At 38.7% G+C, this 27,577-nt stretch overlaps 2 protein-coding genes across 2 annotated transcripts in view; both read left to right on the top strand.

Moving 5' to 3' along the window:
- The window catches only part of HSPA12A (heat shock protein family A (Hsp70) member 12A), a 36,535-nt gene extending 30,452 nt beyond the window's left edge, over nucleotides 1-6,083 (top strand). The window contains exons 8-11 of the mRNA XM_007433431.4: nucleotides 398-502; nucleotides 2,814-3,072; nucleotides 4,316-4,419; nucleotides 4,922-6,083. Coding sequence (XP_007433493.2) covers nucleotides 398-502; nucleotides 2,814-3,072; nucleotides 4,316-4,419; nucleotides 4,922-5,556 — 1,103 coding nt within the window. The 3' untranslated portion in view covers nucleotides 5,557-6,083. The remainder of the gene's footprint in view (nucleotides 1-397; nucleotides 503-2,813; nucleotides 3,073-4,315; nucleotides 4,420-4,921) is intronic.
- Nucleotides 6,084-12,733: 6,650 nt separating this feature from the next.
- SPMIP5 (sperm microtubule inner protein 5) lies at nucleotides 12,734-26,155 on the top strand. Its single transcript, XM_025169999.2, has 6 exons — nucleotides 12,734-12,835; nucleotides 13,843-13,911; nucleotides 16,103-16,324; nucleotides 20,196-20,382; nucleotides 23,310-23,401; nucleotides 25,280-26,155. Exons 1-6 carry the CDS (start codon nucleotides 12,754-12,756, stop codon nucleotides 25,438-25,440), a joined length of 813 nt encoding a protein of 270 aa, XP_025025767.2. The 5' UTR covers nucleotides 12,734-12,753; the 3' UTR covers nucleotides 25,441-26,155.
- Nucleotides 26,156-27,577: the final 1,422 nt, after the last annotated feature.

The raw sequence follows: 27,577 nt of genomic DNA, 5'->3' as shown, positions 1-27,577 counted from the left end.
AGGCAAAATGAAAGCACAATTCCTTTGGGGGAGAGGGAACCACTATAAACCTATTTATCTTTATTAACTCACATATCTTTATTCTGTTCATTATTTAAAGCAAATTACAGTATAAATAACATGAGTTATTCTAGTTATCACTTAGTTGCATTCTTCAAGCGTCAGTGCCTAAATGTGCTGCATTCCTAATTTGCTCTCCATTCTCAAATCACTGCCTACTCAGTAGCAAGCTAGCTCATACGGTGAAATATATTTCTGGGTTTTGGCACAGGCTTCAGTTGCATAATTTAATTTTTTTTTTGTAAACCTCCTTGTGATTGTTATGAAATGGCTTCTAAAATAAATACAAAACATCTATGAGGGAAAAAAAACCTTGTTATTCCTTTTGAATTAATAGGTGACCGTTACATAGTTGTTGATGGTGGAGGAGGAACAGTTGATGTGACTGTGCACCAGATCAGGTTACCTGAAGGACACCTGAAGGAACTATACAAGGCAACAGGTAAAGTGGATTCCTCACTCCTACTATTTATAGAATATTTAATTTCTCTGCTCTGAAAATAACTCGTTACGACGTTTGCTGGAAGTCATACAGTCTGTTCCAAATTAGCCTATCTTTCAAGAAAAGCAAAAATTGGCACTGCAGTTCCTCAACACATTCTTTGCTTCAAGAAAGGAAGAAGAAATTACGCAGTGCATTGAATCTGATAAATATAGCAGAGAGTGGCATCTAATTTTGTCCCTCAGGTCCAGTGTAGGCATTTTACATGAAGAAAATGTAGTAACTAAGGAGTAACTATGTTGTCTTCGTGCGTTATTCACTTGGTGATTTCTTGAGAAATGACACAAGGAATATGTAATTATATTGTGGGATCATTTTGGCTAGCCACACACAGCTACTATCCATGGGTTTAACGTACCTACAGATGTTGCATTCTTCTGCATGAGGGGACCATCTGATAAGGCCAGGATCTCTCACATAGATTTCTAGACACAGATATGGGTGGATGGATGGAGCTAGATCTCTGACCCTTGTACACTGAATATACAAATGTTGTGGCATGTTTGGCCATGCACATTTTGATGGCAAGGAACAAACAGAGCTGACATCTGTTATGTGGTATCCTGATCATAAGGGAAAGATATTGAAAACTCATGGCACCACTCCTGTTGCCTCTGATGGGGAAAGCTTCTCCAGCTCTTACCTCCACAGTTACTCTTCCCAGCAGTGTCGATAGTCCTGATATTTTGCTTTCCTGTTACTTCTTCTCCATCTCCAGACTTCAGAAGGAAAGAATTAAAAGAAACAAAAACTTAGGGAAGATGACAGAAGACAACCCTGAAAAGAGAAGTGCTAGCATGGACCAACAACCAACGCATATTTTACTGTTTACAATTTTATATTTGAGTGACCATGCCCTTGAGATTTCTTAGTGTGCTGTGTGGTTAGTGACCATTAACTGATCGTGGAGAACTTCAGGGTTGGAAGCTCAATACCTTTTCCTAAAATTGTATGCACATTCCACATAGTCAAGGCATTTCTCTGGATGGATCCACATAATATTTCCAAAACTGACTTCTTTTTCCACAGAACTCAGAAATTTTCTCCTCTCATTTCCAGTTCTTAGCATTCTAAGACACAGTGAATAGCACATGTAGTCATGTACACATTTCAGTTCAGGAGTCTTTTTTCATAGCCTTTTATCGTGGCAAGAAGGTGCTTGAACCTGCCTTTCTTCTAGGCAAAATGTTTATAAATCCACTAATGCTGCTTAGTGTTAGCATATAAAATACAAAGATTAGATGATGCCAGTAGGATGTCATATCTCTACTTGTCATTCACAAGACCATGTTGATGTCAGTATCTGTTTTACATGAAGCACAACAAAGTGATTATCTTCACTTCTACTGACTCAGATGTTTGGCATAATAAATGCTATAATCCCTTTTCAGTTTGACCCATTTAGGAAATGCTGCCTTCCAACATTACTTTTCAAGATATTTCTCTTGAGGCAAAATAGAATTCTGGGTTTACTGTTAGTGTTCCTTCTCTTTAGTAGTTTGAGAAACATCTGGAGTTAATTTTTTATTTTAGGGCAGTAGTGGCAGAAGATAGATTGAGATCTATTTGTAGATCTTTGCACGTTTTGCTATAGATGACTAAGGTTCTACAACATCCAAATGTTGTCAGGTCTTAGTCTGTTTTTAAAAATATTTTTATTAGAATTTTACAATACATTAAAAGTCTTAATCATTGTTTCTCTAACAGTCTCTTATAATTCCTGATCTGAAATTCCTCAAGAATATTACAGAGTCTCTAAAACGAGTATCATGGAGTTATCCTGCCACTGCAGACAAATATTAAGGTCACGTTTAAAATAATTTAGCTACTTCCCTGTAACCTGAATTTCAGATTAGTTGAAAGGATTTAATAGCTTTATTTTCTCTTACCAAATTAAAAACTAACATAGGTCAGCAAGTTATGGAGGATTCTGGAAAAAACATCAAAGGTTTTGGAGGCCTCATATGCCTGTGAGATCACAGGTGTTGGATTCTTGGTGGTTTTGATCTAAGTTTAGCCATAAAATGCTGAAGCAGACTGAGTGGGACTGGAATTAATCATGACTATCAGTCTCACTGGTTTCAGTGGTTTTCTTCTATACCTGGATCTAATCCAGCGTGAATCCTGTCAAGTTTGCTTTCTGGAAGTTTGCTTCTTCTTTTTTTAATGCATAACGCAATACTCATACATTTTTGGCGGTATCATTTCTTAAGTAATATCTTCTGTTAACAATATTCTGTTTTTGATGCAGGTGGGCCATATGGCTCTTTAGGTGTAGACTACGAATTTGAAAAACTCCTGTGTAAAATATTTGGAGAAGATTTTATCGAACAATTTAAAATCAAGCGACCTGCCGCATGGGTTGATCTGATGATAGCGTTTGAATCTCGCAAGAGAGCAGCAGCTCCTGATCGGACAAATCCGCTGAATATCACCCTGCCTTTTTCTTTCATTGACTACTACAAGAAGTTTCGAGGTCACAGTGTGGAACATGCCTTAAGGAAAAGCAAGTAAGTCAGAAATCAGTCAAGCTGCCTTGTGACTATTTTTTCTGGAAATAAATCACACTGGAGTCACTTGTTTCTGAATAGATGTGCGTAAGCTTTACCATAAAAGAAATGAATAATTAATTCAAGTACAACTGGACAAAATGGCTGACAATACATGAGGGAACACCAGTATATAAAAGACTTTTTCCCCCTTTCCAGCATTAAGACTGTAAAATTGCCAGATGCAAACCTTCCTACAAAAAGAAAACCTCAGCATAGGAATTTCCCTTCTTCTATCCTTTCCTTATTATTTCATTCCGTGAAAGTGCTCCATTTATCATGAGAGTATGGACTGTTTATCATAGCATTTGCTAATGTAAACAACCTTAAGGTCATGTAAGAAAGATGTGGATTTCTTTTTTTTCTTCTGTTTGGAACAATATCTCCCATTAATATGTGATAGAAAGGATGTTATAGTAACTATGCAAGTCAATGGCATCTCCTTAGCAGAACTGAAAAAACACACGTTACCTCTTCAAACAGGAGGGGGGAAATGCTAGCTCTCTGCTAGAAAAACACTTCTTCTCACACAAAATATGACACTTGAGTTTCACTAACTGGCTGGCCCTCACTGTCACATGCTCTTTTGATCCAAAAGGCTCACCAACTCAAAAGCAGTTCTTTAGAAAGTGGGTTTCCTTCCTTGTAGAAATAAATGTGTGTTCTGCTAGTGCAGTGTTGTCCAAACTTGACCACTTTAAGATGAGTGGACTTCAACTCCCAGAATTCCCCAGCCAGCCATGCTGGCTGGGGAATTCTGAGAGTTGAAGTCCACTCATCTTAAAGTGGCCAAGTTTGGACAACACTGTGCTAGTGCAAAGCCTCTAGTCATCTTTAAGAGCATGCCCTTGCTGTGAATTGCCTTTCCTCTGTAACAAGTGGAGATCCTGGCCAAATCAAAGTCTTCCTTCAAATGAGAAATTCTACCTACATACATTGCAGGGGAATGGGGTGTCAGGCACAGAAAAAATATTTCAATTGCAGAATAGGCAAGAGTTTCCTGCCAGTTTTATACAGTATCTTCCTCCTAGTGTTGAATAGTGTTGAATATAATGGAATACTGACCCATCACTTCACATTTCCTCTTGCAGCACATTCTTAACCTGCACAATGTTGCCTCTGCTGATTTCATGACTGTATCTCTAAGAAAGTGCCTTAGAACTAGGCTAGGGTCTTTTAAAAGAAGCTTTCTTCTTTTTTTCAGTGTGGATTTTGTGAAGTGGTCCTCCCAAGGAATGCTGAGAATGAGTCCTGATGCAATGAATGCCCTCTTTAAACCTACGATTGACCGAATTATAGAGCATCTCAGTAGGTATTAAGGGTGTATAAGGCTTTAAAACAGTCATTAAGAGTCAGGACATTCAGAACTTAAAAACCATCTCTTCAGAACAATTATCCAAGATACTTATCATGTGACACTATTTTAGATGTTGAGTCTGAATATATAACTCTTTAGCCATCATGATTCTCACTGAACATACAATCTGCAAAATATAAATTCAATACACCGGAAATAATTATCTCCTTATTTAAAGATCAACATTTCTGTTGGGACATGGTTGAGAGTGATTATTAAGTTAGACATGAAGAACATTGCCCATTTTGATTTCCTTGTCTCCCTTCATGAACACCTATATACAATATCCTGTTTCATAAGTATCTCTAATTATATTCCCCCATAGGCACATGCACACACATATATCTCTACCTAGCTTTTTTATCAGCTTATTCTCATGAGACTAGATACTTTTATCATTGGGTCTTAATAAGTGCACTATTTTCTGACCCCGTGGATTTCTTCTTTGCTCAGGTGATTTGTTTGAAAAGCCTGAACTGACAAATGTAAAGTTCTTGTTCCTGGTGGGTGGATTTGCAGAAGCCCCACTACTACAACAAGCTGTCCAGAATGCTTTTGGTTCAAAATGCCGAATCATCATTCCTCAAGATGTGGGGCTCACTATCCTCAAAGGAGCAGTCCTATTTGGTCTGGATCCTGCTGTCATTAAAGTGCGTCGTTCCCCCTTGACCTACGGGGTGGGGGTCCTGAATCGCTATGTGGAAGGGAAGCACCCTACTGAAAAGCTGCTAGTTAAAGATGGCACCCGCTGGTGCACTGATGTCTTCGACAAATTTATCTCTGCTGACCAGTCGGTGGCACTTGGTGAGACTGTGTCCCGGAGTTATACCCCTGCCAAACCTTCTCAGCTGGTTATTGTGATCAACATCTACAGCTCGGAACATGATAACGTCAATTTCATCACTGAGCCTGGAGTAAGAAAATGTGGCACACTTCGCTTGGATCTCACAGGAACTGACAAATCCGTGCCAGGCCGGAGGGAAATTAAAACAGTAATGCAGTTTGGGGACACTGAGATTAAAGCCATGGCAATTGACGTTGCCACTTCTAAAAGTGTAAAAGCTGGTATTGATTTCCTAAATTACTGATTTTTTTTCATCCCCCTCCCCCATTGTTTCAATGCTCTGTTTACTGGCTGCCAAAAACAACCTTAATTTTGGTTAGATAGATAAAGCATAGCCATCAGAAGAAAGTGTCAGGCTTTTTATTATTTTTTTGCTCTTGAAATTACCAATTCACAATTGGACCACAGAGTTATCAGGTGCTGCATAGTAAAGCGAATAACCCAAATACATAATGAAAATTAAGCACTTAAATATTACTACTTTTTTATTCAGGAGGCACTTTGCTTTACTTGAAGTCTTTCGTATATTCTGAATTTTAGGCCCTAATAATCAAACCAGATATTCCTACATTTAGGACACCAACTAACATATGCTATTTTTTGTAGCACCAAGTGAAATTTATAATGATTTGTGGCTATCAGTTTCACAGTAGAAATATGTAAGTCTTCAGGAATTTAAAAGCCAACCTCTCTCATTTATATGATTGAATAGGAATACTGGAATTTAAGCATATTAAAATACAAACAAACAGCTGCTGCAAACCAAGTTTAGAAATTGGGTCTTTGTAACATGAAACTATTTTTTTATAGGACCATATGACATGTTGGTTTGGTGGGGTTTTGCTTCTGTTCAGTGAAGTTTTAAGATAGTAAACCTATTAGAGCTGCAACCTTATTAAAGGAATTAATTACATTTGTAGAAAATGCTGAAGAAGTATACATTATTTAATTTCTAGATAATGCCAACGCATATTAGGGTATTCTCTTAGGAAAGGAATTCCTCCCTCCCACCCCACCCCCAAAGAGAATAGGAATTGCCTCTGAATTGCTTGCCATTTATAGTTTTATAAGCACTCGATTATACAAATAACATTCTACCCAATTAATTAAACAGCAACTTCTATTTTGCAGCACTAATCTTTGCTTTCCCCCCCTTTTCAACACTGAATAGAAAGGCTTTGCAAAAGTTTAAACCACTCCTGTAAATGAGAAAGTGTCTCCACTTCCCATTTTACTGTTGACCAACCTCTGGCTTTATTATCTATCCTCTTGTTAGCCAGTCCTTGTACAAAACAAACAAGGGGGTGCCGTAGCAATAGTTAACCAGAGATCATCTCTATCCTCAGGTTGCAGACTGAAAGGATCCATTTTCATTACCTCTCCCAGCCATGCCAAATAAAGGAAAGACTTCCTGCGTTGATCCTAGAGAGTGAAATCTAATACAAGAAAAGTGATAACATTTTTCTGGGACCAACTTAATTATTTGATGAAAGAATTTGTATAAGTATAACTACACAGAAGTTACGTAGAGCATTTCATTAGAAAAGAAACACTATTAAATTCACAAGCAGGTACAGTGTCAGTTATTTGCCATTCACTGCAGAATCATTTCCCTCCCTACATTTTTCCTTTGTAGTAACTGCATATCTGATGTTCAAGAAGCCAAGTGTTTCTTGTAAGAAATGTGCTGTGCTCAGTTTACCTCCTCGGGAGCTTGTTCCGTTCTGTGACTAATTAGCTTAGCCAGAAGCTTTACTTCTATCTTTAGGAAAAGTAGCTTCTCAGCGGGGGTGGGGTGGGTGGGGGGACCTGCAAAGAAGTTAAGCTGTGTTATTTCTGACCAGAAGAGGGAGTACAGACACTATTTCTGAGATCATTTAAATGGCTTCCAAGGGACACGACATACTTCACACTCAATCATGCACATGCATGCACGCAAGCTATTTACAAAGACAATGCGTATTTTTGAGTACTGCCAGATTCAAAAGAATCAAAAGCTTTAACTGACAAACTCATATCCAAGAAGGAGAACAGCGAAACAAGCAAATCTCACATAGATACTGATTACAACTCTAGTGCCGTCTTCTCCAAACTGGTGACCTTCAGTTATGTTGACCTGTAAATCCCAGAATTCCCAGGTAAGGACCAGAAGCCGTGCCTGGTAGGAATTCTGGAAGTTACAATGTCAAAACATCCTGAAAGCACTACATTGTGGAAGATTCTTCATGACATGGCGCTGTCTCTGCTTAGTCTGAATAACTACTGTCTAAAACTGCCCACACCATGGACAAATCTCCCCTAATATGACTACAGATGATTTGATGAAAATATGCTGCCCGGCCTAGTGTGTCCTTCCAGGCTAACAACTTGTAATATGAAAGCTGCTTCCAGTTGAGCATTACAATTCAGGGCTTGATAGGTAGCTAATTCCAACATGTTGGATTTGAGGCCAAACTCATGACAGCAAAAGGGTCTGCTTTGTTAGCTGGAAGCCGACACTTTTTTTCACAACACTGAGAAAACACATTGTCATCCACTGAAATCCATTATGCTTTCAAGATGCCTGAAAGCTAATTGTTTAGCTGAATCCTTTTTCCTATTAGCTATGCATGAGCAAAAAGCCATAGAATTGTTTTCCTTTTTTCCCTTAAAATCTCAGATTCTTTATTAAGCGCTTAAATAATTTAGGGACCAAATTTGCATCATGCAAACGTTTTTGATTTTCTGTGAAGAATTTAAAGGTCCCTTTGCATTATATCCTATAAATAATATTCCCTGATAGAATGAGAATAAGCTTTGATTTACTATCAGAGGAATAGACTGGGTCATTTTAATTACAGTATCTAGCTTGTTCCTCAAATAATTATTCTACTGGAATAATTATAAAGTATGCATGCTGGCATTTTTCCTTTCATCCTGACTGCTGGGTTTTTAAAAAAACTTTTTTTTTTTCCTTCTATGAGTGAGTGAATGCCTGTCTATAGCTTTCAAATAAGCAACTGTGGAATGAGCTATGAACAAGAATTATTTGATGTATATACAATATTTAAATATTGTACAGATGTTTTCTTTCTCAAAGTAGTATTTTCTTGTACAGAATGATCTTTATCCCTGTTGATTTGCATCAGTGTTTAATTTTAAATAATATAGTTTCTTCAGTGACTTCAGTAATTACAGGCTTTTAAAGATGACAAGAGATGTAATGCACAAAGATGATCTTATAATAAGGGGAGTGGAGTGTCAGAATGTCAGACAGTGCCACATTATTCTCCTTGCTACGCAAATAATAGCTTGCAGACACACTGCTGGATTTTTCATTCTTTTTGCTTTAACAGGTACAGGCTTCCTTAATGCTATGCATCTATGTTCTGCTTTGGATAATACCTACTCTATAGAAACTAGATGATCAGTTACTACATTATTACACCAAATGAACTCCTGTTTCAAGGCATGTTTTATTTTAATTGTGTCTCTTTTGCAAGACAAAACTGTACCACAGTGAAGCATCAGAAAGGAAGGGGCCCCAGGAAAGGCATGTGAGTTGAAGGTTGTACAGGTTTGTACCATCCTCTGTCTGCAGAAAGCATGTCAAGTCAAGTCAGGAATCAGCTCAATATAAAATCACATGTTGGATGCTTTAATGCCTGGGTAAGCGATAGACCAATGGTTTTTTATTGCTATTTCTTCTGTATTATGAAATCTATATCCCAAGTTGTGGAAACCCAGTTGTTTGGGAGTCACATGATCCCACTGTAATGCATTCCATGAAGGTATGCATTTCCAATTTTTTTTCTAGTCCCATGATTGCCTTGGAATACTATTGCTGTGTTTCTACCTGTTACATCATCGTATCAATAGAGTGCTGGCTTAAGAATTAGAATTAAGATCATAAGGTTAGAAATGATTAAGAAGTGCCACAGAGCAAGACCTGCCTGCTATTCATTACCACATCTTGACAGAAACTGCTGCTGCTTTAAAAGTCACATGAACTTTCATGAGTGATTCTTTGAAGCTGCAACACCTTTTTTTCAGGCTCAAGCAGAAGCTTGGAAAGGTCAGACTACTTTAAGCAATAGCAAAAAATGGCATTGGCAGGAGGTGCCAAACATTTCTTTCATTGGCAAAGTGCACAGCCCCATTACATAATGGAGATGCAAATTTTAACACAATACTGCACCTCAGAAACAAGACCCCAAGTCAGCAGGGCTTAGTCCCAGATAAATGGGTTTAAGACTACAGTGCTTATGACTTGCAGAAGTCATAAAAAACTGGATACAGCTGCCTTCCATTGGCCTACTTCAAAGTAGATTTATTACAGGAAGGAAAATTTCATATTAGAGGACTTTTTTCCTCAAATGGGAGAATTAATTGTCAGTTTGTGTGAGGAAGATACTTTCCAACATTATTTCTGCTACCTTCAATCATTTCAGATCCTTTATATTCTTATTTTCTTTCTTTGCATAAACATCCTTCTCTGGTTCTGACTCTCAGGAAGGCTAATTAGAATCACCAGTCCCCAATTCAAATTGCTTATCAAAGCCATAGGTTAATTAATCCACTCTTAACAAGTTAATTTCCCCTTTTTATATAGTCTAGCAAATTTAAGGTGGATTCCCGCAACTCCCCACTTTCTAGCATGTTTATTAAAGTGTCCTTATTTGATTTTATCTGCTACTTTTTTTTAATGGGTTATGTCCCTGGTACAGAAAACTTGATAGAAGCAAGATTCACTTTTTGTATACTATAAAATCCTTATCTTTTATTTCCCCTAAACAAAAGTGCATGCATTGTAAACATCTGTATTTATCTGTCTTCATGAATCAAGCTATCAACAAAATAGCTACTGTTCCAGGTTTAAAGTACTGTAATCCTGCATTATCAAGAATCTGCATACTTGTGATGCAAGATGTTAAAATTTCTGGCCTGTGGCAGACCAGAGGTTCTTTAATTTCTGCATAAAGATTTGTTCCATTTTTAAAAGGTAATTATATTAATCTCAAAGAAAGTTACTAGCTGCTTAGCAGTGCAGAGCTTATGTGAAAATATTGCCTTTGGATGGAGACATGTAAGGTTCTGATCCGATGAATGCCTCAATGTGCTTTGCTTAGCGTGCCTGCAGCCAATGAAGGGAGAGAACTCGTGGATGGCTGCAATGCTTGCAAAATATGTAGTGCAGCCAGCAAACCACTTCAGCCTATAATCCTGCCAACAGAAGTACAAGTATATTGGGTGATCTGCTCTTTTTGGGCTTCTGCTACTATTATCTTAGTTATATATACAACTTTCCACAATAATTTTTGGAATATATATACACACACATGTACAATATAGAATGCTATTGACATTATGAAACTTAGATTTTTGGAAAATATTTTTCCTCCATGCTGTCAACTCTGCCCTAAACTCAGCATAATTTTGCTGGGCATGTTCTCTCTGCCACTCAGGTTCCACCCCCACTTCCCAGAATAATAGTGGAAATAGGATAGATGTTTAATGGAATATTTTAGAAATAGAATATGTGATGCTGTGAGAACTACATACATGCTTTACTATGAAGCACTATGCTATGTTTAAAATAGTAAATAATTGCTTACTCATAGGTAGAATTTATCCTGTCTTAAGTTGGTAGAAGTGATCAAAACGTGCATAGGAAACTAAAGTTTCCACAAATTATATGCTGTATCACCTGCTGTGGGTTTCTTGCAGATGGGCAAGACACAGATTCAAGTCCACCCTCAGCCACAGAAATGTGTTGGATGACTTTGGATCAAATACTTGCTCAGCCCAGCTGATCTCACAGAGTTGTTAAGAGGGAAAAAATGGAGGAGGGAGCCTCATGTGCACCACTTTGAGTTTCTGGAGGAAAGGCAGGATATACGACAAATAAATACATGAAATTATGTAGTAGGGCAAAAGGGAAAGCTTGTTCTACTGGTATAACTTGCACCCTTGGCAGCAACGTTTCCTCTGCTTTCAATAGAAGTTTCTGCCTGGGCAAAATCTTAAGAAAATCAAATCTGGAAAATAAAAATCTTGGCAATCAAATCTGGTCTTGCTAAAAGAGATCTCAGCCATTTCTCTGTACTGTATTCTGCTTCTGGATAAGCAAATGTTTCAACATATTACAAGATCTATTTTTCAGTCAAAGGTCATGTAATTATTGTAGCAAACTGCAATATTTATGAAAAAATCCAGGGCACATTTTGTATAGGTTGTTGAGCATAAGGCTAATGTATACATCTATGCTTGGATAACTCCTAAAATAATTATAAAAACCTAATCCAGTCCTTGTGATTTCATTGATTGCCCTCCCTGTTCCAGATTCTTAAACTTCACTAAATTCTGAAGACTACAGCTTGTTACATTTATGTCTGAATATACTGCTCTTCAAAATTTCAAATAAATTAGTAAATCATGTTGGGAGTCATGTTTTGTGTTATTTTTTTATGACTTCTTGTGTAAAAGTTATTTTCAATACAGTAGAGCTTAGATTGTTCTTTAAGTATGCAAGTATTTTCAGATCTTTTCCACTGTCCTGCTTTGCCTAATATTTGATCATTAAATATTTGGAATTGGATGTTCTACCAATATGCTAGAATTTATTTTTGAAATATACTAAATACTGTGAAATAACTCTTATGTAAGAAATTGTACAATTAAAAAAAGAAGAAAAACCACCCTGAACTCAGAATCAAAGCCCATATTCTTATGAGCACTTCCTTGGTATCGGTGTCCTCCAGAGGACTTCCCTTGGGAACTCTCATTTCTTCTAACTGACCTCCAATATTCCTGAAAATCGCAATGCTTTTGAAATCAGAGCAGCACGATCCCATGCCTGTTTTCTCAGAAGTAATCCCCACAATGCTTAATGGTCCTTACTAGCTAGTAAGCAACACAGTAGTATCTCAATCATGATACCTGCTGTCTAATCTGATGCTTTCCAAATAATGGTGGGTTTCATGCTGACCAAGGATTGTGGATCTAAAGTCACACAACTTGATGGTGCCGCGTTGAATATACTGATGTGCGGAAATGCTAGATCCTTGAAAAACCGAATTCTTCTTGTTTTGGTCTTTAATCCAGGTCTGGAATGTACTTTAGTTTATGGTCTTAGAAAGTCCTTGAGGTATAGTGGTATCAGAGTAAACTTTGGAAAATCCAGATTCGAGTTTATTGGCAGCCACGAATATATCTGCGAAGACATATTCCTATTTTCCTGCTAGCTTAGGGTCACCGTTCGAGGACCGTTTGGGCACCAAAAAGCACGCGGCCAATTTCCACCCAATGAAAAGAAGCGCATTTCTTTCTCTCGCCTCCTGCCCGAGCCCTTTACTCGCCCCCCGCGGCTACACTGCCTCTGTGCGAGGATTATTAATACGCTCCGGAAGTCTCCCTCCCGCCGCTGTAAAGATCGTGCAAACTGAGGTCATAATGCTGTGGGATGGAGCCGGCTGTATTGCACTCTCCTGGGAAGGGCGGGAGAGAAGCGACGGAGGAGCGTGTGCTTGGCAGATACTATCGTGGTAAACGCTTCCCTCCTCGTTCTTCCTGGGTTCCTTGCAAAACTCAGACCGGGGGAGGGGGTGGTCGCACTACCGCTTCTCCGCTTACAACACTTATTAACCGACGGCGTTAGTTGTTCCTCTTTCTCTGGTCGCTTTTTCTTTCTCTGACTCATAAGTTTGCTTTTCCGGAAATGCGCTTCTTACAGTCGATTTCAAGCCCCCTTATTTTTGTCTCACCGTTTCTCTCCTCTGATATTCTGCACAAAGAAAGTTATATAAAAGCAGTGGAAGCCAATGAAACCTGAGCAGCTGAAAGCTGATGGGCTTCTATGGGGAGATGGACTGTGACTGTGGTGCCTCTGAAGAGCTTCCCTGACTTTTAGAGGGGAGAGGTCGAGGAGAATTGGCTTACCCAGAAGCCCTGTGCCACACTTAGTTAACACTTAACGTCCTTTAAAGGCAGGAGATGACTGACTACCAGATAGCATGGAACAAGCACTGGAAAGTTGTGTGGTTGTTTTTATGGGCTGGTTCTGGGTAGAGCCTGAATGGAGAAAAAACTCTCTAGAAATCCCAGAGCTGTTGGTTTCACTGGGCAGTTGAAAAATAATGTCCTGTAAGAAGGCAATAGCAAGTGACTTCTGTAATGCTGCCAAAAAAGCAACATGGATGCAGTCGACAGGAACCAAGCTTGACTTGAGGGTGCCTGTGTCCTTAAGAAAATGCACAAACACTTCCTATTATAGGGAGGATAATAGGTCCTTGTTACTATGGTTCTTGGGAGGGTTTCTGCTTACCCCTGACATTTGCAGTCCTTCCTGAACTGTTTTGAATCTGGTTTGGAAGGCGTCTTTCTCATAATTGGAGCCAGGTGAAGGGTCTTTGTGACATTAACACGCAGAAGTGATTGATTGAAGTGTCCGACAAATTGGAAGTCGATATGTTTTAAGCAAGCTGGCCTTTCATAGGCTTATTGATATTAAAGCAGGGATGCCATGGTGAGCTTTTGTGTTTTGTTGTCGTAGCTGGAAAAAGCATGACAGCGTTTCGGCGGCAAGTAGATGAATGTCATCCGTTGATACCAGGATACACAGGTAACAACTTACAGTTTGGGACATTTCTCAGCCATTAACTTGACAAGGATTGCAATGTCCTGATAAAGAGGAAGCCAAGGAATGACTTTCTCAGCTGGGTCACTTTGTTCTACTGCAGTTACTGCTTAATATGCTGGTGTACCAATAACAAGTAAGATTGTAAGTTTTATTAGCCTTCTAAAGCTAAATGGAAGTGAATTTGCTGTGCTCATATGCTGTGGAAGAACATTGCACTTATCCAGTAGAACCTAATCTTGGCTATGAAGCTAATCAGTCAATCTACACTCTTGGAAATAACAATGATACAGAGAATGAAACTTCACCTTGTAGCATGGCAGCTTCTCATATGCCAAGAGATGTCTGTGGGTATCTGGTTGCTTACCACTGCTCTATTATTACAACAGAACTTTTTTGGCAATCAGACAGTATCTAAAATGATCTAATGATCAATGTAGAGCAAAGGAAAGCAATTTTTTTTGCAGTCAGTAGATACATGAAAGCCAGCATGCTGGTGGGAAATTACTGTATGTTATAACCTCATTGGAATAAACTGGGTTAGCATTTATTGACCTTTTGGCCAATTGAAGGTGGTGAAAAGAGTGTCCTTAACTTTACAAAACCTTAAGGTACCATTTAGCATCTTAATATTCCTTGAAAATAACAGTACCTTTTTAATAGCTATGAGAGCCTAGCTGAAGTGTGACAGGTGGACAAAGTGAAAGTGGATTTTGTTGATACTAATGCTGATAACTACCAAGCCAAAACACATACCTAATGGGACTGATGATACTATAATTAGATGCCACTTTCACTATCCACTGATGATGTTAACTAGCCTTAGTTCGGTCACAGGTGTTTGGAATGGATCTGGACTTATTGTCACTTATCAAACTGAAGATGCTCACTGCTGCTTTGTCCATGTCATGATTTAGCTATGGCACTGGAGTCTTTTATGTGCTCTAGCTAATTTGATAATCTGACACTCTAGCTTGCATTGGAACATGTTGCTGTGCTAAATTAAAATTGGGATCCATCCCCCACCCCTACCCAGAGTTGTTTAAATGCTCAGCTTGTGGATGAATATTAGGGACATTTCTGGCAACCCATTTCTGTTAAATCATTCTGGGGTAGCAGTGCTTAAGTTGATGTCCTCCAGATGAATTGACACTCTGTATCCCAGGATTCTTAGCCACCCTGACCTGCTCTTATTGTAGGAGTAGTGCCACTACATCTGGACATAATTTGCTTGGGAAAGATTACTCTTGAATATATCTTCTGGGGATACCATCAACATCACATCCTTCTTTGCTCTCTTTCTTTGCTCATATGAAGATTCAAGGTGAAGTTTAACTCACTTGCTTTATTTTTCATTATTTTCATATCTGTAGTGCAGGATGAATATAAACTGACCCATGTTCCTTCCTTTCTCTTCTCTAGCTCCATTTTAAGGAGCTCCTGCTGCCAACCCACCTCTCCCCATAAGTAGAGGTCTTGTAGTGTTTGTGGGGCAGCTTTGTGTACTCAATAGCATGCACCAGAGTTCAACCAAGACAAAGATTGACTTAGGCTAAGAATAATAATATATACTAGGCGAGTTGGGTGGGAGAAATGTTGTTGGCAAATGTTATGAATATAAATTAATCACCTGACAGGAGATGGCAAAATTATATTAGGGGAGAGAGAGATCCCCAGAGCTATAAAACTATGTTTTCTGACCCAACAAATAATCTGTCACTCTTGTTGTGAATGCATGTAATAAAAAATTGGTTTCATGATGGACAGTATAATTAACTAATGAGGTTATAATGAAGCAACTGCTTCAGGGGGTACAAACTCCTTAAACAGAGGATGGGTGGCTATTGGTTAAGGGAGCAATAGTAGTCGATTTCTGCTTTAAAGGTTAGATTAGATCACTGTTTCCCAACCAGGCAACTTTGACATGTGTGCACTTCAACTTCCAGAATTCTCCAGCTATAATGGCCATTGCTAAGGACTGTGGGAGTTGAAGTCCCAGGTTGGGAAATACTAGGTTAGATAATGTCCTAAGGTCCCTTCCAATCCTAAGATTGTATAATTCTATGATCTGTGAGATAGTCCTAGATATGTAAACATTTGCCTAATGGAAAGCCTAGGCTATTCTAATATGAAGGTTTCTGAATGGTGCCTGAAGACATTTTTTTGGTTTTTCTAGGATACATCCCTCTCAGATTCTATCGCGTTGGAACTAGCTTTGGAAATGATTCTGTGTGGTGTGTGAACACCTTTCGTGATATTACAGAAAGAAAGAGTGACCAGGTAGCTGAACTGAGGCACACAGCAGCCACCACGCCACAGCTACCTCCTCTTTGCACTAATGAAGAAGTGTTAAATGTGCTTGATGACTATAATTACAAACATCATCCCAATGTGCTGGGTACAGTATGCATAATTTATAATTTAAATTTACTTAAATCTCTCTAAATGCCATCATACTTTTAACATTGTTGACAAACAATTTCAACTTTAGTTGTTGCTTTGACTGCTGAAGTACAGCAGAATCCAGGTTATTTGGTTGTTGTGGAAATGGGTGAAAGGCTGCTGGGAATCTTTGTTAAGGATTTTCTCTTAAAAACTTCTAGCATAGCTTATGTTTGGATTTGCAGACGGATCTGGGAGCCTTGAATATTTAAGATGGAACACAATTCAAGTGTAACAGTAAGCTAGGAATCTTGGCTTGCTGAACCACAGGCAGCATTCTTATGCAGGAAAATGTTTGTTCCTGCCTTTTTTTTTTTGCCTGAAAGGGATAGCTTAATATGATTCTGAACACAGAATAATGGTTATGTTGTTTAAACAATCAAAGATTTATAATCTTCAACAGATCCTGGTTTGTATAGGCATTGGTATGATCCTGGATTTAGATGTCTATTATGCTTGCTTAATTTGCCCATCCACTTGTGTAAAGGGAAGAATAAAATCAGAGGAAAAGACACATGACCTCCAAGCTTCACATTGTGGTTTAAAAAAATAGGATTCTTGACCTATAATTGCATCTGGGTTTTGCCAATATTTTGTTGATTTGGGAGGAAATCTGTGCTCAACATACAGCATTAACAAAATGAATAGGACTGTTGTTAAAAACTAGATTGTTTACTTTCCTAGATTGCCATTAAAGTTTGTTGTTCAAAGTGGAAACTGATTTTCATAATAAAAGCATTGTTTGAAATTGTTGCCTGCTTTCCCGAATGTTTCCAAAAGTGCGCAAGTTCCAGGATTCTGCGTCTATTTGATGACTAGAGTAGAGCTAGCCGGTCTCTCCTTTCCCAAAAGGAGAAGCTTGAAAGGCTCTTGATTGTTAATCTCTGAAAGTTGTGCAACTTTAGATACACAGAGCCTTTATTTTTCACTCAAGTGGAAGAGCTTTCCTGTATATACAGATTATGTTTGGACTAAAACAATGTTTGAATAGGAGTGAAACATGGGCTCATGACATTAGATTGAGACTGTGGATAGGCAGGCACTTGGCTGTTTCTTTATTTTGATGTGGAATAGGAGTCAGGTTATTAATTTATTTGAATTTATTTGCTTGAATTTATTAATTTGAATTTATTAGCTACCCAACTCTAATAGACTATTTCTGCTATCCTAGAATCTGTGGCTGATTGGGGGTGGGGGTGGGGGCAGAATGTTGTTTGAGTCTTGTTTTTGAACTATTAAGAAAGTAACCATGTTCCCTGCTTATTCTCAGCATTTTGAGGCCAGCAGAAATTATGATGATTGAAGGTTGGCTTCATAATGGTACGTGAAGGATCAGGAAGGAAAAGCAGTGTGAAATATCTCCCAAGGGAAATGCCCTTTGCCTTAAAGGAAGCTCAACATTGCTAACGCTGCCACTGATGTTGTCTACTCTACATCTGATTGGCATATTTTCAGTAGAAGACCAATTTTGTGTCTATGACAGCATTGATTGTCTTTCCCGAAGTACTCATATTTCCCAAACTCAGCTTTATTTCTGGTTCCTTTCTAGGAGGCATGGGGAAATCACATTTAAGCTCTTGGTTTTTGGATGCATTTCCTTCTTTATTCATGCTAACTAGAATTTTGCATTCTAGTTACTGTTCTTGGTTCCTTTTCTTCCCCCAAATGTTGAAGCTTAAGGCTTGGTTGATTTTCTTTAGAAAAAGAATGACAAAGGTCAGTGTTTTATGATTACAGATGCCAAATCCTATAGGCTTTTTTTTTTCTTTGCCGAAGGAAAGTCATGGCTGTTACTCACAAACGACCTAGGTACTGGATGGGAAGGAAAAGATACATTATGTCTGTTTTGATGAATTGTAGTGATTATCAGGATCACTGCAATTCTCTCATTGGGAGAGAGGTATGAGGAGTATTTCTCCCATGTCCTTTGGTGTTTTCTTTTTTTAAAAAAATCATGTGCAAGATTGGAAGCATAAAGCATGCAAAGGGCTTTAATAGCCTTGCTATTACAGATAAGGAGCAACAAAATTGGCTTCTGTCTGCGATTCTATCTGTGGGTACATGAACTTGCTTCATATCCTCTAAAAATCTCAGCTGGAGGACTAGAAAAGGTACACTGCAAATTTAGAATTAATTTTCCACAGTGGCAGTTTCTATTACATATATTCTTTGCTTTCTGTAAATAAGGCATAATTGTAGGATGAGTGACTTTGTTCAGAGTATTTCACTCTTGTTCCTTCTCCCATCAGATTTTCTACTTTTACTGTTACCAGTCATCTGTCAGTGAATATTATGTGGCCAGTAGACATACTTAGTTTTTGGACTGCTTTGAGAGATGAAAGGTTCTCTAGCAGAGATTAGCCCCACTAGGTAGACCAGAGTAGGAAATCAACTGCACAGGAAGGCTAAAACTACGTTTCTTGAGATTGGCTATAGTAACAGAATCTTCCATGTCTAATTGTACTAGACATCCTCCTCTTTCTTATTAGGAATGAGGAAGGTGTCTGCCTGAGCCACTTCTGAATCCTATCTTAAGAAATGTTTCAGCCCTTTTGCCTAGGTAACAATTCTTGCATATTTCTGTCAAGGCCATCTTCCTAACTCTCTACAGCAGCCTTCTTCATGCTAGCAGTCTTCAAATATATAGAAACCCCCACAAATTTCCCCAGCCAATATTTGTTTACTTATAACAAGTTGTGTGCCAGCTACTTGTAACAAGCCTAGGCAGCTTACATCCATAAAACGTTAATGGCCTTCCTGAATAACAAGAGAAAAGAAATCATCCTAGCCTCAGGGAGAATACAAATACAATACAAAATACAAAATACTTTAATGACCAAGTATAAAATATATACAAGGAATTTGTCTTTGGTGATGAACAGCAAGATCAACGGTGCGTTTGGATAGCAACAGGAAATTAATAAATAGTAACAGTAACACTGCCCCAGTAAAATTACTTTTCCAAAGGGAGAAGCCACTGTCCAGCACATATCAGGTCATATAGTATTTAACAGAGCAATGGCACAAGGGAAAAAACTATTCCGATGTCTAGATGTTTTAACATATGGTGCTCTGTAGCGCCGTCCCGAAGGAAGAAATTGGAACAGATTATATCTAGGATGAGAAGAGTCTGCAGATATCCTCTCTGCCCTCCTTTTGACCCACACAGTATATAGTTCTTCTATAGAAGGCAGGCGGGTTGCAATTATCCTTTCTGCAGACTTAACTATCTGTTGGAGTCTGAGTCTGTCCTGTTTGGTATAGTGCTTTTGGGCTTGTGTTCCTTTAACATCTATGGGGAAGAGAATCCACAATCTTCCTGCTTGGCCTCTCTGAGTTGCACAGGCAGATTCTATTCAGAGGAGATAGTCCTGCAGGTGACAAGAACTTATCTTTTGCTGAAAATACTGGGACTTCAAGTCCAGAGAACTGGAGCACTGGGAAGATCGTTATAAATAATTATTTGGGTTCTGCAAATCTTAGAATTCCTGAAAACCTTCTGATGCTTCCCTTTGGTATCTAGTAGGTGAATTTTAATCTGCTGCTTTTCCTCTGTCTGGAAAAAAAAAAGTGCTTTGGAAGCCATTTGGGGGTGTTGGGGGAGGGATGAACCACCATAGGATGCTATATGGTAGGTTCTTAGCAAGCCATTTAAGGGAAGATTGATGAAATGCTAGGGAATAAAACCAAAGTTTGGATAAGTTTCCTTCTGGACTTTCAAGTATTGTTAATGTCGGACCTGGTTTACATTCTTCTCCCTACACCATTTGGAATCCATGTCGGCCTCCATTAGCTTTTCAATACTACTCCTTTTGATCATTTTGCAGGGATTGTGGAAACCAAAAGAAGCCTACTTGAACCACCCATTCCAGGCTGGACTGGCTTTGTGCCCAGATCCAAGGTCACAGAGTTTGGTCATGGAGTACGCTATCATGTGATGGCAGAAAACTGCTATCAAGATTTTAAGAACTCGTTGGATAGAAACAAACAGTATCCTGCTGGGAAAGATCCCATGTATGTTGACGCTGAGATCTTTAAATGGTGTCCACTGCCTTGAGAAAAATAATTTTGATGCTATATCACAGAACAGTATTTGTTAATGGATCAGGAATCAAGTTTGGAAATAGAATTTTAAGAAATATATGAACTGCATTTAGTAATGTATCTTTAAAGCCACATAAAACTGACTGTGAATTGGCCTTTTGTAATGGTCTATTATTATCATGAGAAGGAGTTTGGTGTAGTGGTTAAGGCACCAGGCTAGAAACCAGAAGACTGTGAGTTCTAGTTGTGCATTTGGCATGTACCCAGATGGGTGACTCTGGGCCAGTCATTCTCCCTCAACCCTAGAAAGAAGGCAGTGGCAAACCACTTCCAAAAATGTTGCCAATAAAACTTTAGGAACTTGTCCAGGCAGTCACCAGGAGTCAAGACTGACTCTAAGTAAGTAAGTAAGTAAGTAAATAAATAAATAAATATACAGAATCCTGCCTCTCACCCCTCTTAGTATCTGAGTTCTTGGAGGTGTTCCAAGCCAACCTAGGAACATATACAGTGGTACCTCGGTTCACGAACTTAATTTGTTCTGTGACTCTGGTCGCGAACTGAATTGGTCGTGAACCGAATCCAATTTTCCCATAAGGTTCAATGTAAATACGGTTAATCCATTCTGACCCCTCCAAATTTGGTCGCCAACCGATTTTTGATCGCGTCCCAAATCAAATTTCCCCATAAGGTTCAATGTAATTACGGTTAATCTGTTCTGAACCATATGTTGTTGTTTTTTTAAACCGCAAAAATATGAAACAAAATACAGCACAAAGAGAGAGAACGCTAACCTTGCTCGACGCGACTTCTGGCGTGGAGGACAGGAAGGCGGGTGGGAAGGCAGATATTGCTTGGAGGGAGAGTCCCCCTCCCTATAGGAAGCCGCGACCACCTGTCATGGGAGGGAAAATGGCCACGGATCCTGTTCGTAACCCGATCCGGTGTTCGCGAACGGAGGCAAAATTTTGCAAACGGAGCTGTTCGTGAACCGAATTGGTCGTGAACAGAAGCGTTCGTGAACTGAGGTACCACTGTATCTGCAATTTTTGTTACTGTTACCTTTGCCTCAGCATGAGTGCAATTGTTGGTAATATAGGTAATGTCTGAGGTTGGTGCTTTGTTTCATATTCTTTTTTAATCAAAATGAGTTTTCAAAAGAAACCTAAGGCAGGGAGCTTGCTGATACCAAGGAACAAATGTTGGCAAATTCATTGTCACCCTGGCAACCTAAGCTGTAAAGGTTTGTAAATATGTTCATATTATTGGTTATTTTATGTACTCAATCCATTGTGGAATTCAGTTTCCTTTTATTTTTGTGCAGGATGTTACTCATTTAAAAATGTTTAAATACCATGTTAGCTTTTGTTTACACCTTTTTTGCCTATCTGATTTTTTAAAAAATGTGTGGGTTGTATTAAGTAGCTGTTAAAATAGCAGAAAGATGAAACTCTGAGAAATCCTTTTAAAGATGCATAAGTTAACTTGAGGAGCTTGAGGAGAATGATCCTTTGTTCACATCTTTCCAAAACTTTTCAAGTGTCTCTAAACAAAGGGTGCACCGGATGTTTTGGACTCCAACTTCCATAATTCCCTAGACATTTGCCATGCTGGCTGGACCTGATGGGATTTCAACAACTTATACCTCCCACTCCTTCCATCACCTTTGTCTCTTGCATGTTTCATGCAGAGTTTTTGGCTGTCCATTGGCACTTTCATCACTGCTGATGTTTGGAGACAGCAAGATGAATTTAGGTCCACCAGGTTTTTAAAACTAAGATTACAGGAGCATTAATAACCTGAGATCCTCAAACATAGGTTACCAAGGGTAAACCATCATTTCTGATTTTGTCGGCCAGCGGAAAATGTTGCTGGTTAAACCACTCTAAGGTTAATTCTTGTTCAGGAAAAAAGGGAGGGAGGAGTCCCAAATGCCAGTATGGTTTAACTGGAGCCTGACATGGTTTAGAAATGAATTCCTTTCTCAGGGGCACTCTAAAAACAAAAACAACAGTTACAAGAACATTTTTTAAAAATATATACTTATTTGATTTTATTGTCAATTTGAGGCTATCCTATTTCATACACTTACTGAATCAGGGCATACATAAGGAGAATTGCCCATTTTAATAATATTGTTATACGTATATCTAAGCCATTTTATATATCAGTGCTTTTTTCTGTATTCTTGTTTTCAGAGTGCTGTTGAGAAAGATGCTTATTTCAGAAACTGGAGGGTTGGGCTCCAATAAAATCAGCTTTACTGGCCCTTGGGATTCCTCCCTCGTTTTCCTTACTTCATTGCCTAGCCTTCTCCCCCATTGTAATGCTTGTTTAAAGAAACACACATACACAAAGATGCAGACGCTTTTGTTAAACTCAAGTCAGCCTGAGCCTTTGTGACATGGAGCTGGAGGGAGAGGACACTTCAGATGCAGACACGCAGGGAGCCCTCCCACCACTGCCCCAGTAAAATGTCTTTGCAAGACAATGGGTGCCAAAGCCATGCACTTGTTTTATTCTCTAGAGCAGTAATAAGAAATCCAAATATTACCGGCAACCAAGCCCAGCCAAACAAGTGTTTGTTATTATTTATATTAAGGCAAGAAATTCAGTAGGAGTAGAGTTATTTTGTCTTAGCGTGGGTGATGCCAGATAACTGTTAAGAGAATAAAGGCTGTATAAGGGTTAAAGGATGACAACCTTATGTGAATTTGGATTTTTTTTAAAAAATAAAGTGGGTAGTTAGCATGAGGAGCAAACTATGAGGAAGATGATGAGAAGGGTTTGCCCAGCTGGATCATAACCAAACAGGGCACATAGCAAGAGCCAGAATAGTTGGAAAATGGCAAGAACTGCTATGATATTGATACATATTCTATTCTTTTCCATTCTAGGAAAGACGTGCCTGTAACCAAAGGATCACACCCACGCCAGAGATTCTACAGGCCTGAAGGAATGATGCCCAAATACACTGGCCATATTCCACGTAAGGGTTCAGATTTCATTCTTTGAAACCATGATGGGACATTCAGCTATTGGCCAAACTCAGTTTTCTTAATAGGCAAGTCTGTCCCAGTTCCCAGTTTGGAGGAAAAATAGGGGCAGTCCTTTTCCGTGCTGCTTTACTGCTTGGTGATTTTAAACATGGTTTACTGCAACTTTTTCCAGTATGGGCACTCCAGATATGTTGGGTCATAACCTTTATCATCCAGATCAGCACAAGTTTATGGTGGCTAGAGTAGTGAGTATCTAGAAGACACAAAAGGTTTTGGAGCGTGCAGAAATGCTTATGCAGCATCTATTGCAGTGTTTTTCAAACTTGGCAACTTTAAGATGTGTGGACGCACACATGGCTGGCTGGGGAATTTTGGGAGTTAGTCCACACATCTTAAAGTTGCCAAGTTTGAGAAACACTGATCTATTTCTAATTCCTTAAAGTAACTGCAGCCTTTTCTAAGACTGCATGGTTGCCCCTCCTGCAGCGGTAGCAGAATCTCAGGGAAAGATCCCTCGGTTGAAGGAGTTACAGACACAAGTCTCCCTGCATGCTCCAAAACACTTTCTGGCCTTCAAGACTCCTGCAGCTGTAGCCAGTAGAATCAAAGTTGTGGATGATGGATGTTATGCTTCAAGAAATATAAAATAGCTGGAAAGTAGAGGTGAACAAGTGACAGTATGCAGTAGACAAAACGAATATGTACATCAGTTTGAAGCAGTCTATAAGCTGTACCACAAACTTGCGGTTGTGGAGTTGGTTGACTTATATTTGTAACCCACATTTTTAACATTCAAGTGTGCTTAGCTTAAAGCAGAACAATAACAAAAAGCAACAATATTATAACTCTGCAAGACAATAAGTATAAAATAGCAGATGAAATGTTTCTGTCAGCAGTTAAAGAAGTGGCTGAATATATTGAAAAAAGTGAGACTAGGTAGCTTGACGTGAAAAATTAGAACTACATCTGCAAGAAATAGAAATTTGTTTTTGTAGTTTCAGCTTTTTGTAAGTAACAATTGATTATGAAATTCATCTGGCAGCATAGACACCCATACATAAGGTTGAGAATGTTGCTGCTGACACCAAAGGCAAGAGTAATGAAAATTCCTCCCTCCACCCCCAAATATGGAGGGAACAGCCTTTCAGGATTAAAATTTCGGTATTTGTCCTTCAGTCTTCCCAAAAGAGTTGATGAACAGCTTCCATCCCCTGAAGGGCTGTTGGCTGAGCTTGTGGGGATGTAGGGGAAGGGGTATTTAATATCATGAAGACTCCAAATTGATAGTTTAATTTGTTGCAGTCAGACACCAGATTGGTAAACACTGCTATAACTGTTATGAAAATGGCAATATTTCAGCAAGTCAGTTTTTCAAACAACTGTGGAATTGTGGTATGAAGGCTGCACCTACCTGAATGTCTTTAATTCCTTCAACTTTTTAGGATGCAGAGTCCTTTTAGAGAAGCTAAAATCTAGGGGTGTGCAGTACTTTGGATTCTATTTCAGAAATCAATTTCAGGGCCAGAAGACCAAGGAGTTCCTACAGAACAGTGTTTCTCAATCGCAGAGCCTTTAACATATGTGGACTTTAGCTTCCAGAATTCCCCAGCCATCACATTGGCTGGGCAATTCTGGGAGCTGAAGTTCACACATCTTAAAGGCTCTGAGATCAAGAAACAATGCTATAGAACATGATGCCATGTAGTAACTGCTTTCTTCATGTTGTAATATTTAATGTCTTGATCCTATGACTTGAAGCCATTCTGTCCACCAAGTGTGTTCACCCTAGAGAACATGAAAGATAAAGGCCAATTGACTGCACTTGTTGCAAGAGTTTGAATATTAAAAGAAATATTTGTGCTTTGCAGATGAACGCTCTGGCCTTGGAAAGACCTTTGGAAATGTATCTAGAAGTTGCTCTGTATGCAGTCACCCAGATGAGAGCTATGGGGCTTATCTTACTAAGAAGCGCAAAGCAGAAAAAGTTCAGGAGCAAATCAAAGAAGACAAGAAAGCCTTAACTGCATAGTATTTGAATTGTACCACTACACAATTAAAATGAACATCAATGTCTGGAATGGGGCCTACTTAAAAGCTTTCTCTGTTTGACCAAACATCATTTGGAAGTGTACAAGTATTTAAAAATATGCTGTATTTCTTATCAACTCCACTTGTAAAAGAGTTACTGTGCCAAGATGGAGCCATAACATGACATGTAAACTGAGAACTCATATCAGTTGAAGGAAATGAATGATTTCAGGGGCATCCTCAGTGAAGAAGAGGGTTTGAGGATATATGGAGAAAATGTAGCTGCCTTTGGGTTAAAGGAAGCATAAAAATTGTAAGGTGTCAACAAGTAAGGAATTCTGAAGAGATTTCAAATACTGAGAAGAAGTTCTATAAAGGTGGGACAGCCACCACTTCCAAATAGATTAATTGAAGCTTTGAAATGAGTAAAATATTAAGAATTGTTTTAAAAATAATTGACAAGAGTATCGTCCCATTTTTCCTGGTGGCAACCATGATAAATGGAAGCCAAGAGGAAAGGAGGCTATTTTCACATATGATGAAATTCCAGTCTGCTTTAAAAAAGAACAGCGGTGAGTTTATAGCAGAAGATGACAAAAGTATCTAACAAGAAGGCAGAAGTGATGTTTGTTTGTTCATTGTTTATCAGACCTTTCAGTGGGACTGATTTTAGCTCAAAAGTTCTCCATAACTGCATTTATATTTATTTACTCTTAACAAACAAAACACCTTGGTGGTTACCTACACAAGGGATTGTTCCAGAATTGCATATTGAGATAATTCTGTATTTAAAGAAATATTTTATTATCCTGCTATTGAATTTTTGTCACAGACAAAGCACTTATCAGGTATTTTTCTGTTAAGGTGTAAATATTGGGGAGGGTTTTTTTTATATATATATATAAACCTTAATATTTGACCAGTTTATATAATATTTTGACATTTGGAAGTACTTTGTTGTGTTGATAGAGATCAGATAATTATGTCATGCTGTTTGCTTAAAGCGCTTTATATGAAGTAATATTTATGTACATATTAAAATCATCTAGTTAATTGCTGTTCTACAGCTGACCCTACAAACCCCAATTTCTTGTATTTCTGCCAGCAGTCCTTCTAGATAATGGTCAGCAGATTTCAGACTTAGATGCTCCTTTGATTTTTGATTAACACTTTGAAGTTCACCAACCATACTTAGATATAAAGTGGGAGATTCATGCAAAGCACACAATGAGGCATTTCTGATAGGTATTGGAACCAGATTCAAAAATTATTTTGTGCACACAAAAAAATCTAGGCCTGTGTTTTCCCCAACTTAAAGGGGAGAATACAGTAACTCTTCTTGTTAGATAACCCTCAGTCAGCCCCCTGCCAATCAACCTCTCCAAGCCAAGTGCCCTCAATGTGTGGGCTTGAATTCCCAGAATTCTTAGCAATAGCCCCTCCCCCAGAATTCTAGTAGCTCAAGTCCACTCATCTGAAAGACACCCAAGTTGGGATGATGTATTATGATAAAGCAGTCTTCCCCAACCTTGTGTCCTCCAGGTGAATGAAACTCAAAGTTTCAAGAATGAAACTCTTAAGTCATCCCCAGGCAGAATTGTTCTTTTGGCTGGAGAAGGAGAGGGAATTGTATTTTGGCTTGCTAGGAGAGCACCAGGGGTGAGAAAAGCTGTGTTAAAGTTTTGTGGAGGGATGTTAGCATAATAATAAATAAGTGCCTAACTTAATTACACTCGGGAGGGGTTTTTTTGCATTTGATTGCATGGTACCTTGTCGAGCATTTCAGTTTCTGAATCTTTCAGTTAAACTGTTAACCTTTACACTTAAATTTTACTTCTCAGCCTATAATTTGTATGGTCTGCTGTCAGAAAAGGGAGGTAGATTAGATGGCATCTGCTATGCTGCAAACTATAATTATTAACAGTGTTTTGCATTACAAATGCACCCTTCAAATTTCTTCTCAGTAGGTGGGTAATGCTCCAGTGAAGCTTTATGCAGGTAAGGCCCACACTGGGACTACTTCAGTCTGTCTTCTTCAGAAAAAGGTGTTTGTATGTGAGAGAGAGGTACTGAGTGATTCAGATGTGCTGAAATATTAGACCACATTTCATGGACCACAGTTTTTCAGGCTGGAAGTT

Source organism: Python bivittatus, unplaced genomic scaffold (assembly GCF_059951505.1).
Source record: "Python bivittatus isolate LINGU-HERP-01145 unplaced genomic scaffold, Pbiv_v1 ctg000980_np1212, whole genome shotgun sequence".
NCBI lineage: Eukaryota > Metazoa > Chordata > Lepidosauria > Squamata > Pythonidae > Python > Python bivittatus.
This window is presented reverse-complemented; position numbering and strand designations above follow the sequence as displayed.

Excerpts from the sequence above, each read along its gene's own strand:
- SPMIP5 (XM_025169999.2), top strand. The coding sequence starts at position 12,754 with ATGGAGCCGGCTGTATTGCACTCTCCTGGGAAGGGCGGGAGAGAAGCG. Across the intron at positions 12,836-13,842 it reads GCTTGGCAGATACTATCGTG|CTGGAAAAAGCATGACAGCG; the intron begins GTAAACGCTTCC and ends TTGTTGTCGTAG. Across the intron at positions 16,325-20,195 it reads ACATCATCCCAATGTGCTGG|GGATTGTGGAAACCAAAAGA; the intron begins GTACAGTATGCA and ends ATCATTTTGCAG.